Source organism: Lolium perenne, chromosome 4 (genome assembly GCF_019359855.2).
Source record: "Lolium perenne isolate Kyuss_39 chromosome 4, Kyuss_2.0, whole genome shotgun sequence".
Taxonomy (NCBI): Eukaryota; Viridiplantae; Streptophyta; class Magnoliopsida; order Poales; family Poaceae; genus Lolium; species Lolium perenne.
Genome location: NC_067247.2, coordinates 383,913,934 through 383,931,326, shown reverse-complemented (window position 1 = coordinate 383,931,326; position 17,393 = coordinate 383,913,934). Strand labels below are relative to the sequence as shown.

The following is a 17,393-nucleotide window of genomic DNA, read 5'->3' as shown; positions in this document are numbered from 1 at the left end:
GTTCATCTCCGGGTGCGGGGGAATAGTTATTGGCCTTCCCACCGGGTCATGTCTTGGGTAGTAAACAAAGCGAGTGTTCTTGATCTTGTTCACATTATGTCCACACAGACGGGCAATTGCTTCTTGCATGGCTCTAGCTATTCCATCCATCCAAGTGTTCCCCGTTACAGAAAACCAGATAGTTTCCCAAGTTGGGGCTCCAAACTTTCCTCTCAGATCTGCAGTAACTTCCCATTGAGGTTGTCTTCCTGACTGATTATGGAGTGGCACTCCAAAGAACTCGGGATACGGGCGTCCTAGATATTCAACTAGTTGCTTCAAATCCTTCTCGAACATTAGGTTTGCTCTGTGGCCAAGCTGATAGGACTTCCAGGTGTACTCCATCTGTGAAGAGTTCGGATGAGTAAGTTAGAGAAGTGAGCAGTGTGTCAAGATTTTATGTAGTAGTAGAAGGAAAAATAGAGCATGAATTTCTCAGTTTGAAAAAGATCTCAAAGATAAGAGTGAGAATAGGTTTTCATAAATATTCAATTCATTTGTTTTTAAACTAAGCTTTCCAGACGTCCATTCTAACTAGGGTCTCCTAAGGTCAAACAATGGCTCTGATACCAACTTGTCAACACTCAGATTTTTTAGTCTATATGTCTATTATGCCATACATCGCAATCCCAGGAAGATTGTTTTTGCGAGACATAATAAGTTCATATCATAGCACATCATTCATTACAACATCATAATAGTCTTACAACAAAAGGATCACATGATCCAGTCTCATTACAACACTTGATCTACTGATCAATTACATAACACAATAGCGGGAATACGTAGTAGAGGTCCATCTGCTCCACAGGCAACTGTTGACGTCAGGAGTAGTTCTAGTTATCGTAGACGTCCTGCTGTCCATCATCCTGGTACTGTGGCTCCTCTTCATAGTCTGGCCATTTGAATAGCCAGGGACACAGCCGTGAGTACTTTAAAGTACTCGCAAACTAAAACTAGTGTAAGCACTATCAACTATATCAATGGGGTTCTAAGCTCTAGGTTCCTTTGCATAAAGCCAGTTTTATTTCATAAGCATTTAGTAAACAAAGACTCCTCATTTTCCTAACTTAACTCAAGTGGGAACATTAGTGTCATTCCCACAACTCTGTTGTGATTCACAGTCAAAGTCACCTTTCAAACTCAAGTCACAAGTCACCATTCATATTTTGGAAAAGTTCTGATGACGGAACAGTATGGCCTTTCCAACTTGATGGGGATATGCCCATAGGGGGTGGGTCGCCAGTCCCACTCGCCATAAGGACGAAGGCCCAGGAAGATTGCCAGTCGCTTAGCCGATTGGACCCAAAGGCGACTGGGCCGAAGACCCAAGGAGGAGATTCGTACGGCCGGATAAGAAGATTACTTGTAGAAGGGAGATGTATCCCGGATTAGTAGCAACTGATACGATTCGGAGTTATCTCCTTGTAACCCTAGACCGGGGGTGGATATATAAACCCCCGGGCTAAACCATAGAGGGGACAACATCTGAGATCTGATCTCCCCTGTAAGCTCTTGGCTCCGCGCCGACTGAGCCCACCCATTGTAATTCTCCACTGAGCAAAAAGATCTAGCAGGACGTAGGCCTTTTACTCTCCGGAGGGGCTGAACCTGGGTAAAACCTTGCGTCCCTTGCACCTCGACCCGCAGATGGCGATGTTCCCTTGCCCTCGCATAAACGAAGTGCTACGCCCTGTAGCATCTGCCGTGGTCATATCCACGACAGTGGCGCCCACTGTGGGGAATGGGACATCAAGCCTCCGAGCTGCGGCGAGGCCCTACTCGCCAGTACGGCGGCCAGTCGCTTCCGGCAGGAAGATCGCCACCGGTAGCTTCTTCCACATCCAGCCAAGCACCTATCGGCCTGCCTCGTCACCCCTCAAGCACGCCTGGATGGTGCCGATCGGCTCGATCAACCTCTTTGTTGGGCTCGCCGGCGTCAGCGACCCCACCGAGCCCCGCCCCGGTCGATCTCACGACCCCTTCGCGTCGGGCCAACTCCTCACCGCCACTCGCCCAGTCACCGGCGAGGTGTACGCGGAGGCCGAGTCGGCCCTGGAGGACGACGCCGACTCGGCGGCCGTGGCGCCGATCGCCGATCCCATCATCACGGCGTCGGCCGCCAACTCCGTCGCTGCAACCCCAGCCGCCGACTCCGGCGTCGCGGCGTTCGATGCCGATTCCATCGCCACGGCATCGGTCGCCGGGTCCACCGTTGTGTCCCCGACAGCCGGCTCCATCGCCACGGCGTCGTTGAAAGACTCCATCTCCTTGGTCTCTCACCCAAGCGACTTCGAGGATGACTCCGTCCTCTCCCTCTTCGGCAGCGATTCCGATTCGGACTCCATCAAGGCCCCACGCTACCGCTACCCAACCGCCGTCTTCATGGCAGGAGGTGAGGAGGAGCCTCCGATCGACGCCTTCACCACCCCCTCCCTGCAACCGCCACCGCGACCGAGATTGAGGCGCACCGGGTGGCCCTCGAAGAGCAGAGGAAGAAGGAGCTCGCCGAACGGCAGAAATTTCGCCTCGAGCAAGACGAAGTAAGAGCCGTGTCCCACTATCGCCAGCAGCACAATCGCCTGCGCATGGAGCATGCCCGCGCGCACGACTTCCCCAGCGCGCGTCTTAACTTTGACGATCCGGACGGAGAAGTTCGGATCACCCGAGTCCAGAACCCCGACGCCCCGGAAGGAAGTCGGGCCGCTGCCAACAGGGCGGCACATGGAGCACCACCACCACTACCACCACCCGAAGTTCCTCGGGCGGAAGTTGACGCCAATGGCCTGCCACTACACTCATCTCCATCTGACAACGTTGCGGCCGCCCAAGCCGTTCTTGCGAGGCTCCCCGAAACGGGAGACGGCGCGATCCTCGTCCAGCACGCCAAGGCCCTGGTCGCCAAGGCGTTGGAGCAGCAACACGCCGCCGCCGACTCGCAAGGGTGACTTTATTCGCGCACATTCGCCAGTCGCGCGGCGTCATCCGGCGCGGCAAATCGCGCAGTCGCCAATGCCAACAACTGTCCGCCGCCAGCACCGCGTGCGGCCCACTCGACCAACAACCGAATCGAGCCGCGCTCCGCGCGAGTGATGGTCGCCGCCAATGGGCAACCCGTCGATGCGCGCACCCACATCGTCAACGATCAAGAATGGCGGGCGCGAAACCGGCTGAATGACCGCTACGCTGATGAAGCCCAGCGCCAAAGCGCGTTCACTCGAGTCGGTCCCGCCTGCTTCGGGCTAATGATCAGAGGCGAGTCGTACCCCGCTGGGTTCAAGGGGCCCCTCGACATCGAGAAGTACGATACACACATCGACCCCACGGTCTGGATCGATTCGTACGCCATGGCAATGGGCATCCAAGGACACTCTGAGTTACTCGCGGCACGCTATCTCATGATGGACGGCGTCAATCGCCACTGGTTCAACACCCTCACCGCCAACAGCATCGACTCCTGGGAAGAAGCCCGTGCCGCATTTATCCAGCACTTCGCCAGCGCGTACACTCGCGCAACAACTATAGAAGACCTGGATCGCTGTGTCCAGGGCCCGCGCGAGTCGACTCGTCGGTGGGTGCAGCGCTGGCAAGATATGTGGATGACCTCCAGCGGCATTAGCACGGACACGGCGATCTACTGCTTCCAGCGGTGCTGCCAGTACGAACCGCTAAGCGCCAAGCTCCGCCACGTCAGCAGAGATAACATTTCAATCTCCGAGCTCTTCAACATCGCCACCCGCTACGCCGACGAAGACCCTACAGTCGACTCGGACGACGAGTACGGCCAGCGGCGCAATCGCCGCCCCGTTCACACAGAGTCTCGACGCGGCGACTACCGATTCGGCGGCCGATCCAACAATGGCAAGCGTCGCGCCGACGGAGGACACAACAAGCTCGTCGCCAACGCCGACTACGAGGAGCGCGAGCCAAAATCCTTCCGACGCGACAATCGTGCGCCACGGGAGGACCGGCCTCAGCCTAAGCGCTTCGATGCCCGCAGCCTCCTGGACGCCCCGTGCATCTACCACAACAGGGAGGGCAAGCCCTCAACACACACGACGGGAAACTGCTACTCCCTGAAGCAGATAGAGAAGGCCCGCCGCGCCAAGGAAAACGACGGCGGCAATCAGAACAAAGACCGCGCCAAGGACCCAGATCAGCACAACGGAGAAGGTTTCGGTCGCAGCGCCGGCTCGCTCCACACCTTCACCGGAGTCGGCGATCATCAGGACAGGAAGGTCCTCGCAAGGGCAGTGGCAGTACACGCGGTCGTCCTTGATGTACCCCGGTGGCTCAACATTCTGTATTACGAAACCTTCCAGCGACTCGGCTTACCAGACTCACGCTTTGAGAACACCAAGGTCACATTCCATGGCATCGTCCCCGGGCGGAAGGCCTTCCCGATCGGCAAGGTCATGCTACCAGTCACCTTCGGCACACCCGTGAACTACCGCACCGAGCGGATAACGTTCGAGGTGGTCAACTTCCGCAGCTCCTATCACTGCGTGCTCGGCCGACAGGCGTTCGCCCGGTTCATGGCCACACCTCATTACGCCTACAACATGATGAAGATGCCAGGGCCTCGTGGCGTCATCACCGTCCACGGCGACCCGGAGATGGCACTGGAGTGCGAGGACGTCAGCACCAAGCTCGCCGACGCCGTCATCACCGACGAACATGACAACTCCGCCGAGCTCGCCAAGTACCCAGTCGACCGCAATGACCCCGCCATCCTGGAGAAGCCGACCGAGCTCGACTCGTCCGTAGCAACTTTCAAGCCTACAACCGACACTCGTCAAGTAGATCTTGTAGAGGATGATCCAAGTAGGCAAATTACGATTGGGACAGGCCTGTCCGCCCAATAGGAAAGCGCGCTCATCAAGTTCCTCCGTGAGAATCGAGATATCTTTGCATGGAAACCGTGTGACATGCCGGGTGTCCCGAGAGAACTTGCTGAGCACAAACTACACGTCGACCCCTCCGCACGCCCCGTTAGGCAGGCAATGCGCCCCGTAGGAGAAGAGGGACGATGCGCAATCGCTGAAGAAGTGAACCGACTGCTCGCCGCCGGCTTCATCATTGAAATCAAGCACCCCAAATGGCTGGCAAACCCAGTCCTGGTGCTAAAGAAGAACAAGACATGGTGCATGTGTATCGATTACACTAGCCTCAATCACGCATGCCCCAAGGATCCATTCGTCCTGCCGCGAATCAACCAGATTATCGACGCGGTCGCCGGGTCCAAGTCGCTGTGCTTCCTCGACGCTTACTCCGGGTACAATCAAATAAAGATGGCCAAAGAAGACCAAGAGAAGACAGCATTCATCACGCCCTTGGGTGCCTACTGCTACACATCCATGACCTTTGGCCTAAAAAACGCCGGAGCGACATACCAACGATGCATGAACAGCTGCCTGGAGAGCCAAATCGGCCGCAACGTACACGTCTACATTGATGACGTGGTAGTCAAGACGACTCGCCAGGCCGACCTCATCACCGACCACGCCGAGACATTTGCCAACTTACGACGATACAAGATCAAGCTCAACCCTCTGAAGTGTACCTTCGGGGTCCCTTCAGGACAACTGCTCGGTTACGTCGTCTCCAAGCGCGGCATCGAGCCCAACCCGGAGAAAACATTGGCGGTCATGCGAACCAAACAGCCAACCTGCCTGGTCGACGCACAAAAACTCGCCGGCCGGGTCGCAGCCCTCAGTCACTTCATACCCAGGCTCGGTGATAAGGCCACGCCACTCTACCGCCTGCTCAAGAAGTCAGAATCATTCAAGTGGACAGAAGAAGCGCAACGGGCCCTGGAAGAGCTCCAACACGCCCTTCAGAACGCCCCTATCCTCGCGGCCCCGCTACCACAAGAGACTATGCTACTGTACGTCGTTGCGTCGAATCGCGCGATAAGCGCGGTCATGGTCGTCGAGCGCAAGGAAGAAGGAAAAGAGCAGCTGATACAGCACCCGGTCTACTACATCAGCGAGGCCTTAATCGACTCCAAGCAACGGTACCCGCACTATCAAAAGCTGGTGTACACAGTCCTCAGGGCCCAGAGGCGACTGGCCCCCTACTTCCACGAGCACCCCATCAAGGTAGTCGCCTCAACACCACTCGCCGACATCATCCGTAACTGCGACGCAACTGGCCGGATTGCCAAGTGGGCAGTCGAACTCGGCGTCCACAACATCACCTACGAGTCGCGCCACGCCATCAAGTCTCAGGCACTCGCCGACTTCCTCGCCGACTGGGAAGAGGCCTAGCAACCGAGCTCTCCCGCGGACCTCAAGCATTGGACACTGCACTTCGACGGCTCCAAGAACATCGAGGGGGCAGGCGCAGGAGTCGTCCTCACATCGCCAAAAGGCGACATCGTGGCCTGCAACTCCGGTTCGAGCCCTGCACCAACAACATGGCCGAATACGAGGCGCTCCTACACGGCATGCGAGTAGCAAAAGAGATGGGTGATGTCTACGGGAGCCTTTATTCTTGTAGACAGTGTTGGGCCTCCAAGAGCAGAGGTTTGTAGAACAGCAGCAAGTTTCCCTTAAGTGGATCACCCAAGGTTTATCGATCTCAGGGAGGAAGAGGTCAAAGATATCCCTCTCAAGCAACCCTGCAACCACAAAGCAAGAAGTCTCTTGTGTCCCCAACACACCTAATACAATAGGTGCATTAGTTCGGCGAAGAGATAGTGAGATACAAGTAATATGGATGAGTGTGAGTGGTAATAGCAATCTGAATAAAATATGGCAGCGAGTAAACATTCAACAAAACAGTAAACAAACGGAGATTCGATGCTTGGAAGCAAGGCCCAGGGATCCTGCTTTCACTAGTGGACACTCTCAACAATGATCACATAATAGGACTACTCTACACCCTCTTGTTGGATGATGAACACCATTGTGTAGGATTATCCCGAACCCTCAATGCCGGAGTTAACAAGCTCCACAATATTCAATGTTCATATTTAAATAACCTTAGAGTGCAAGATAGATCAACACAACCAAACCAAGTACTAACATAGCATGCACACCGTAACCTTCACACTATGAAAGGAGGAATAGATCGCATCAATACCATCATAGTAATAGTTAACTTCATAATCTACAAGAGATCACAATCATAGCATAAACCAAGTACTTCATGATGCACACACTGCCAACATTACATCATGGAGGAGGAATAGACTACTTTAATAACATCACTAGAGTAGCACATAGATGATATTCAACTAGATCACATAGAGAGAGAGATGAACCACATAGCTACAGTGGAGCCCTCAGCCCCGGGGGTGAATTACTCCCTCCTCATCATGGAGGCAGCGATGGCGGTGAAGATGGCGATGGAGACGGCGGTGGAGATGGCTCCGGGGGCAATTCCCCGTCCCGGCAGGGTGCCGGAACAGAGAATTCTGTCCCCCGAATTGGACTTTCGCGATGGCGGTGGCTCTGGATGGTTTTCTCTGTTTTCGTCGAACTGGTCGATGTTTTTAGGTCAGGGACGAATATATAGGCGGAGAGTCGGAGTCGGAGGGGCCACAGGGTGCCCAGATGATAGGGGGGCGCGCGCCCCTTGGGCCGCGCCGCCCTGTGGGGTGGGGCCCCCCTGGCAGCCCTCTGACTCTTCTCCGGTGCTCTGGAAGCTTCCTGAAATTATAAGATCTCCGGAGTTGATTTCGTCCGATTCCGAAAATATTTCCTTACTAGGATTTCTGAAACCAAAAACAGCAGAAAACAACAACTGGCCTTTCGGCATCTCGTCAATAGGTTAGTTCCGGAAAACGCATAAAAATGATATAAAGTGTGAACAAAACATGTTGGTATTGTCATAAAACAAGCATGGAACATCAGAAATTATAGATACGTTGGAGACGTATCAACATCCCCAAGCTTAGTTCCTACTCGTCCTCGAGTAGGTAAACGATAAAAGATAATTTCTGAGGTGACATGCTACCAACATAATCTTAATCATACTATTGTAAAGCATATGAGATGAATGCAGCGATTCGAAACAATGTAAATGCAATGAGTAAACAATTGGATCATATAGCAAAAACTTTTCATGAATAGTACTTTCAAGACAAGCATCAATAAGTCTTGCATAAGAGTTACTCATAAAGCAATAAATTCTTAGTAAAGGTATTGAAGCAACATAATGGAAGATTAAGTTTCAGCGGTTGCTTTCAACTTGTAACATGTATATCTCATGGATAGTTGTCAATGCAAAGCAATATAACAAGTGCAATAAGCAAGTATGTAAGAATCAATGCACAGTTAACACAAGTGTTTGCTTCTAGGATAGAGAGAAATGGGTAAACTGACTCAACATAAAAGTAAAAGAATGGCCCTTCGCAAAGGGAAGCATTGATTGCTATATTTGTGCTAGAGCTTTTATTTTGAAAACATAAAGAGAGCATAAAATCAAAGTTTTGAGAGGTGTATGTTGTTGTCAACGAATGGTAACGGGTACTCTAACCCCCTTGCCAGACAAACCTTCAAAGAGCGGCTCCCATTTTATTTTATTTTTGGGTGGCACTCCCTCCACCCTTTCTTTCACAAACCATGGCTAACCGAATCCTCGGGTGCCTGCCAACAATCTCATACCATGAAGGAGTGCCTTTTTATTTTAGTTTTATTATGATGACACTCCTCCCAACCTTTGCTTACACAAGCCATGGCTAACCGAATCCTTCGGGTGCCGTCCAACAATCACATACCATGGAGGAGTGTCTATTTTTGTTAATTAATTTGGGACTGGGAATCCCATTGCCAGCTCTTTTTGCAAAATTATTGGATAAGCGGATGAAGCCACTAGTCCATTGGTGAAAGTTGCCCAACAAGATTGAAAGATAAACACCACATACTTCCTCATGAGCAATAAAACATTGACACAAATCAGAGGTGATAAATTTTGAATTGTTTAAAGGTAGCACTCAAGCAATTTACTTTGGAATGGCGGAGAAATACCATGTAGTAGGTAGGTATGGTGGACACAAATGGCATAGTGTTTGGCTCAAGGATTTTGGATGCATGAGAAGTATTCCCTCTCGATACAAGGCTTAGGCTAGCAAGGTTGTTTGAAGCAAACACAAGCATAAACTAGTACATCAAAACTTTCATAAAAGACATATTACAAGCATTATAAGACTGTACATCGTCTTCCTTGTTGTTCAAACACCTCACTAGAAAATATCTGGACTCTAGAGAAACCACTCATGCAATCCAAATTTTAACAAGCTCTATGTATTTCTTCACTAATAGGTGCAAAGTATATGATGCAAGAGCTTAAATAAGAGCACAACAATTGCCAAGTATCAAGTTATTCAAGACATCATACCAATTACTACATGTAGCATTTTCCGTTTCCAACCATATAACAATCAACAAAGCAGTTTCAACCTTCGCCGTGAACATTAAAAGCTAAGAACACATGTGTTCATACGAACCAGCGGAGCGTGTCTCTCTCCCACACAAGTATTTATTCAAACAAAAACAAAAACAAGAAACATACAGACGCTCCAAGTAAAGTACATAAGATGTGACCGAATAAAAATATAGTTTCAGGAGAAGGAACCTGATAATTTGTCGATGAAGAAGGGGATGCCTTGGGCATCCCCAAGCTTAGATGCTTGAGTCTTCTTGAAATATGCAGGGATGAACCACCGGGGCATCCCCAAGCTTAGAGCTTACACTCTTCTTGATCATATTGTATCATCCTCCTCTCTTGACCCTTGAAAACTTCCTCCACACCAAACTCGAAACAAACTCATTAGAGGGTTAGTGCATAATCAAAAATTCACATGTTCAGAGGTGACACAATCATTCTTAACACTTCTGGATATTGCTCAAAGCTACTGGAAGTCAATGGAAAAAAGAAATCCATCCCACATAGCAAAAGAAGCAATGCGAAATAAAAGGCAGAATCTGTCAAAACAGAACAGTCTGTAAAGACGAATTTTATTGAGGCACCATACTTGCTCAAATGAAAATGCTCAAATTGAATGAAAGTTGCGTACATATCTGAGGATCACTCACGTAAATTGGCATAATTTTCTGAGTTACCTACAGAGAATTTTGCCCAGATTCGTGACAGCAAAGAAATCTGTTTCTGCGCAGTAATCCAAATCTAGTATGAACCTTACTATCAACGACTTTACTTGGCACAACAAAACACAAAACTAAGATAAGGAGAGGTTGCAACAGTAGTAAACAACTTCCAAGACACAAATATAAAACAAAGTACTGTAGCAAAATAACACATGGGTTATCTCCCAAGAAGTTCTTTCTTTATAGCCATTAAGATGGGCTCAGCAGTTTTAATGATCCACTCGCAAGAAATAGTATTTGAAGCAAAAGAGAGCTTCAAGAGGCAAATTCAAAACACATTTAAGTCTAACATGCTTCCTATGAAGAGGAATCTTGTACACAAATGAATTCATGAAGAACAAAGTGACAAGCATAAGAGGATAAAACACGAGTAACTTCAAGATTCTCAACATAAAGAGGGGAAACTTAATATTATTAAGATGCATATAACCATACTTCCCTCTCTCATAATAACTTTCAGTAGCATCATTGATGAAATCCACAATATACCCATCACTTAAAACATTCTTATCATGGTTCATATGCATAGAAGTATCATTAATTTTGGCATAAGAAGAGTTCTTCTCATTAATAGTAATTGGAGCAAGATTATTATCAAGAATTTGAACATGGTAAACAAGTTGCATATTAAAAGAATTGTTTTTGGTAATCCAATCATGACTATGACAAGTTTCATAAGGATAGTTATAACCTATATCATAGCATTCTTTATAATAATCATCAAAGATCGGAGGCACAGTGTCATCATAAGAAATAGAATAGCTATCTTTCACAGTCGGTTTATCTATGACCATACCATCATTGTTATTAGAAGGAGATGTATCAAGAACATAATGACCAGTAGCAAAAGGATTTTCAAACACCTCTTCCCCAAGCTTAGAGCTTTCTATATCATTATGGGAGGAAGCATGGATAGCACTGACACTATGGCAATTATTATCATCATCATTTTCAGAATTAGTTTCCCAGAGATTTGCAATATCAAAAGTAATGTGCCCATTCAAATCATGATCGCTAATGTATGTAAAGGGCATAGGAAGATCATTGTATTCAGATTCATTATCACAATAATTATTAGGAGCAACATACTTACGGTTACCTAGCGTTATCTCATTCACGCGGGGATACGCCGTTACCTCTTTCTTTTTATTCTCCTTCTTCTTCTTCTTCTTCTTCGTTCCCTTCTTCTTCTTCTTCTTCTTCTTCTTCTTCTTCTCTTCCTTGTCCTCGTTCCCTTCTTTAGGAGGAAGAGGCTTGAAGGGTGGCTTGTCCGCATAACCTGATTTACTTTTAGAAACAATAGAAGAAACTTGGGAGGATTCCTCCTTTCCATTAATTAGTTCAAAACACATAGCGGTCCTATCATATTTTGGCAAGGTGTCATCTTCTAAAATATTTTGTATGTAAGTATTTGTATGGTATTATCAATGCAATAAGAAAAACACCCATGCAGGACATCATCAATATCAAGATCACTCATATGTAACAAAGAGATTTTTCTCGACAGTTCTTCACACCCCAAAAATAAAGTAAGTTCATCACGCTGATTAGGAGTAATTTCATCATCACAATACAAATTTGCAGCACTCATTGGGTTCAAATTATCATTGGAGGAGCATTGAAAATTAAAATGACCCACTTCATGGCAATCTTCACAAATAAAAGGATAGAGGGCACAAACTTTTTTACCAAGATCATCTAGAGCCCTAAGCCACTTTCTAGTTTTTTCATTAGCATGATGGATACAATATTCATCTTTGATTTGATTAATTCCACAAGGTCTATGTATTCCACAAAAATTAACATGCTTATAGGAAATAGCATTCTTAGGAGTTTGAGCATGCTTATTGCAATAATTAACAACAATTTCATTCTTCATGCGAGCCTCTTTAAAAGGTTCATGATACTTATCAAAATTCTTCTTAGGCAATTCAAAATGAGAAGCAAAGGATTTATAAAGATTTGCAGCAACTTGAGAGTCAAGACCATAAGTAGCACTCATATTTCGAAATTTATCGGTATCCATAAAAGCTTCAATGCATTCATAATCATAATTTATACCTGACTCTTTACCTTCATTGTTCTCCCATCCTTCAGCGTTCTCCTCAATCCGATCAAGAAGATCCCACCTAGCTTCAACCTCCTTGCTTGTGAAAGATCCCTCCGAACAGGCATCCAAATAGTCCTTGTGTTGTCCTGAAAGCCTCGCATAAAAATTGTTAACAATAACATTACGGGGAAGCTCATGAATGGGACATTTGAGCATTAGTGACTTTAATCTCCCCCATGCTTGAGAAATACTCTCTCCATCACGAGGATAAAAGTTATAAATATAATTCCTATCAATATGCACTTCATGAGGAGGATAAAATTTAGAATAAAAGAGAGATGCAATTTCCTCCCAACCAAGAGAATGACTATTCTCCAACAATTTATACCAATGCGCCGCTTTACCAGACAGCGAAACAGAGAATAGCTTCTTCCTCACTTCATCCATAGAGATACCTGCACACTTGAATAACCCGCATAATTCATGCAAAAACAGTAAATGATCTTTAGGATGGACAGTTCCATCCCCTTCATAGCGGTTATCCATAACACGTTCAATAATTTTCATGGGTATCTTGAAAGAAGTACTTGCAGTTGGTGGATTTAAAGTATCACAAGCATTATTAGAGTTATCGCATATGGGAGATAAAGCATTATCAGAACAAATTTTCTCCCCTGAAGATGGGAAGCCAGAAAGATCACAGAAACTAGCTTCCCCAAGCTTAGACTTATTCATAGCATTAGCAGTGATTGCGTTCATACCAATAATATTGCTATTAGCATGCAATTGAGGCTCCATAGGTTCTTTAATTTTCGCATCACACAATTCATGTCTTAACTTAGGAAATAAATCAAAAAGCTCATAGTTGTATTCCATTATGCCTAACTAGTGTAAACAAGAAACAAAAAGTTGCAATTGCAGGATCTAAAGGAAATAGCTTCGAGCACAAACACAATGGCGCCAGAAAAGTACTGTTACCTGGAACCGAAGTATGAATGCCTTTTACCTTTCCTCCCCGGCAACGGCGCCAGAAAAGTGCTTGATGTCTACGGGAGCCTTTATTCTTGTAGACAGTGTTGGGCCTCCAAGAGCAGAGGTTTGTAGAACAGCAGCAAGTTTCCCTTAAGTGGATCACCCAAGGTTTATCGATCTCAGGGAGGAAGAGGTCAAAGATATCCCTCTCAAGCAACCCTGCAACCACAAAGCAAGAAGTCTCTTGTGTCCCGAACACACCTAATACAATAGGTGCACTAGTTCGGCGAAGAGGTAGTGAGATACAAGTAATATGGATGAGTGTGAGTGGTAATAGCAATCTGAATAAAATATGGCAGCGAGTAAACATTCAACAAAACAGTAAACAAACGGAGATTCGATGCTTGGAAGCAAGGCCCAGGGATCCTGCTTTCACTAGTGGACACTCTCAACAATGATCACATAATAGGACTACTCTACACCCTCTTGTTGGATGATGAACACCATTGTGTAGGATTACACGAACCCTCAATGCCGGAGTTAACAAGCTCCACAATACTCAGTGTTCATATTTAAATAACCTTAGAGTGCAAGATAGATCAACTCAACCAAACCAAGTACTAACATAGCATGCACACCGTAACCTTCACACTATGAAAGGAGGAATAGATCGCATCAATACCATCATAGTAATAGTTAACTTCATAATCTACAAGAGATCACAATCATAGCATAAACCAAGTACTTCATGATGCACACACTGCCAACATTACATCATGGAGGAGGAATAGACTACTTTAATAACATCACTAGAGTAGCACATAGATGATATTCAACTTGATCACATAGAGAGAGAGATGAACCACATAGCTACAGCGGAGCCCTCAGCCCCGGGGGTGAATTACTCCCTCCTCATCATGGAGGCAGCGATGGCGGTGAAGATGGCGGTGGAGACGGCTGTGGAGATGGCTCCGGGGGCAATTCCCCGTCCCGGCAGGGTGCCGGAATAGAGAGTTATGTCCCCCGAATTGGACTTTCGCGATGGCGGCGGCTCTGGATGGTTTTCTCTGTTTTCGTCGAACTGGTCGATGTTTTTAGGTCAGGGATGAATATATAGGCGGAGAGTCAGAGTCGGAGGGGCCACAGGGTGCCCAGATGATAGGGGGGCGCGCCCCCCCTTGGGCCGCGCCGCCCTGTGGGGTGGGCCCCCCTGGCACCCCTCTGACTCTTCTCCGGTGCTCTGGAAGCTTCCTGAAATTATAAGATCTCCGGAGTTGATTTCGTCCGATTCCGAAAATATTTCCTTACTAGGATTTCTGAAACCAAAAATATCAGAAAACAGCAACTGGCCTTTCGGCATCTCGTCAATAGGTTAGTTCCGGAAAACGCATAAAAATGATATAAAGTGTGAAAAAAACATGTTGGTATTGTCATAAAACAAGCATGGAACATCAGAAATTATAGATACGTTGGAGACGTATGAATGGGCGCAACACGGCTGCGCTGTCTCGGCGATTCCGACCTGGTCGCCAGCCAGACTTCCGGCACCTGCGACGCCACCGACGCCAACATAATCGCATACAAGCGCGCGGTCGACCAAGCCGGCGCCAGCTTCGCCGGCCACGTCGTCGAATGGGTCGACAGGCGCAAGAATGAAGAAGCAGATGCGCTAGCCAGACTAGGGTCCAAGCGACTCCAACCTCCTCCAGGCATCTTCCTCGATATCCTCAGCCACCCCTCAGTGCGCGCACCTCGCGAGCTGGACATTGCCGAGCCTCCTGCACCCGACTCCACCCTAGTCGCACTCGCCTCCGACAGCGACGACTGGATGGAGCCATACCTAAGCTACCTCGAACGCCAGGTGCTGCCAATGGATGAAACTGAAGCACGAGCAATCGTACGCAGGTGCAAGTCTTTCACCATCATCAACAAAGAGCTATACAAGCGCAGCGTCTCGGGGGTATTCCAGCGGTGCATCGGCGCTGACGAAGGGCGCAAAATCCTGCGCGACATCCACGCAGGGGACTGCGGCCACCCCGCAGGCGCGTGCTCAATAGTCGCCAAAGCCTTCCGTCATGGCTTCTATTGGCCAACAGCACACGAAGACGTGGTCGCGCTCGTCCGCTCGTGCGCCGGGTGCCAAAAGTATGCAAGCCAGTCGCACATGCCGGGATCAGCACTGAAGACCATCCCCCTCACCTGTCCGTTCGCCGTCTGGGGCCTAGACATGGTAGGGAAATTGAAAACAGCCCCCGGCAGGTACACTTACCTCTTAGTCGCGGTGGACAAATTCACCAAATGGGTAGAAGCAAAACCAATCAAGAAGTGCGACGGAAAAACAGCCACCAAGTTCCTACGCGAGCTTATCTACCGGTATGGCTACCCTCACAGCATCATAACCGACAACGGCACAAATTTCGCCAAAGGGGAGATGGCCGATTTCTGTGAGGACAAAGGCATCCGACTCGACCTCGCGTCGGTCGCACACCCCGAGTCGAACGGTCAAGCGGAAAGGGCAAACCAGAGCATCCTCGACGGACTCAAGCCGCGACTGATGGTGCCTCTGGAGCGCGCAGCCAGTTGTTGGGCAGAAGAACTCCCCTCCATGTTGTGGGGCATCCGCACAACACCAAACAGGTCGACCGGCTTCACGCCCTTCTTTGTGGTGTACGGTGCCGAGGCGGTCATGCCCACGGACATTGCCTACGACTCGCCTCGAGTCACCAACTACGCTGAAGAAGACAACGAGCGCGCTCGCCAAGATGACATTGACCTCCTCGACGAGGCCAGGGACCTCGCACTCTCCAAGACCGCCATCTACCAGCAGGATCTCCGCCGCTACCACAACCGTCGCGTTCGGAGTCGCTCCTTCCAGGTCGGGGATCTCGTATTCCGGCTAATCCAAGACAAGAAAGGCATGCACAAGCTGTCCCCCCCATGGGAAGGACCCTTCGCCATCAGCCGCGTACTCGGCAATGACTCCTACTACCTCACCGACGTCCGCAAGGACGACAAAGGCGAGCCACTCATCCGAGAGGTGGAGCGCCCCTGGAATATCAATCTCCTCCGACGGTTTTACACTTAAGGAAGATGTGTAACCCACAAATTCAGTGATTAATCAAAATCGCCGATTGTGTCAATCTCCAACACCGATCGCCTCTCCGCTACTCGCCAGATAACCGTATCTCCTAGCTCAGTAAACACGAGCCCAATCGCCATAACACGCGACTTGGTACTGGGAGACCTTCGATCGCCGCTGCTGGAAGAGAAAAGTCCACGATCAGCCAAGTAGCCGGGCTAACAAGGGCATGATGGGTTACCCGGGCGCAACACCAGGCCCGGTTACCCCCCACCCCTTATGCCGTCAGGTGAAAACGGCGACTGGAACCTACAGCAGGGTCGCATGCCCGACCAGCCCCCCGGGCCACGGCGATCGTCTAGTGCTACGCTATACAGCACACCAATGCCCTCCTCTACCTAAGGCTGGTGACTCGAATGGCTAAGTACTTCGACCAGGGACCCCGCAAAACGGACCCGCGGCTCGCCAAGGAACAAGGCCCACGAGAACCCCCTTTGGAGTCGCCAAGCGACTGGCTCACCGAGCCACGATGAGAGGCGCGCTACATACATCGCAACTATAACCAACCCACTACTCCACCCATGAGGCTGCTATTCGCACTACAATGACTACGTACTGCGACTGGGGACGCCCAGCTCGACAAGGGAAACAGTCAAGTCGATAGCCTTCATCGGGGTCGCGTGGCGACTGGCCTGATGGCCATGGGGAGTCGAACACATCACACAGAAAAGCATTACTAATGCATTTACATATCTCAAAAGCGGTCGCCAAATCATACTTAAGCAAAAGCTAGTACCTTATTTACAACTAACACCCGCGAGTCATATACTCGCGGGAATTCAAATGGCATCGTCCGCAGGTTTACAAGGCCCTACTAGGACGGCCCCGGGGCTTCCTCTATGACCGGCTCGGCGCCGCCATCGCCATGGCGAAACTTTGGAGTATACAGGACGACCGGGTAAGTGGACAGGGAGTTGGCAGCCGCGGCATGGAACAGGCGCTCCGCAGGGAAATCCACTGGGCCAGTTTCCTTCTCCGCATCCCCTGGCGCCGACTGGCTGGCAATGTGCATCTCCAAGTCTGCAGTCGCCAACACCCGGTCGGCGTAGGGGCGCACTGCCTCCATCAAGCGCAGCAC

The 17,393-nt window shown here is 49.1% G+C and overlaps 1 protein-coding gene across 1 annotated transcript; it reads left to right on the top strand.

Moving 5' to 3' along the window:
- The first annotated feature begins 4,655 nt into the window (after positions 1-4,655).
- LOC139830351 (uncharacterized) lies at positions 4,656-17,133 on the top strand. Its single transcript, XM_071818355.1, has 4 exons — positions 4,656-4,741; positions 5,450-6,055; positions 14,908-15,435; positions 17,115-17,133. Exons 1-4 carry the CDS (start codon positions 4,656-4,658, stop codon positions 17,131-17,133), a joined length of 1,239 nt encoding a protein of 412 aa, XP_071674456.1.
- Positions 17,134-17,393: the final 260 nt, after the last annotated feature.

Excerpts from the sequence above, each read along its gene's own strand:
- LOC139830351 (XM_071818355.1), top strand. The coding sequence starts at position 4,656 with ATGGCACTGGAGTGCGAGGACGTCAGCACCAAGCTCGCCGACGCCGTC. Across the intron at positions 4,742-5,449 it reads AACTCCGCCGAGCTCGCCAA|CTGCCTGGAGAGCCAAATCG; the intron begins GTACCCAGTCGA and ends ATGCATGAACAG. Across the intron at positions 6,056-14,907 it reads TTAATCGACTCCAAGCAACG|CCACCCCTCAGTGCGCGCAC; the intron begins GTACCCGCACTA and ends CGATATCCTCAG.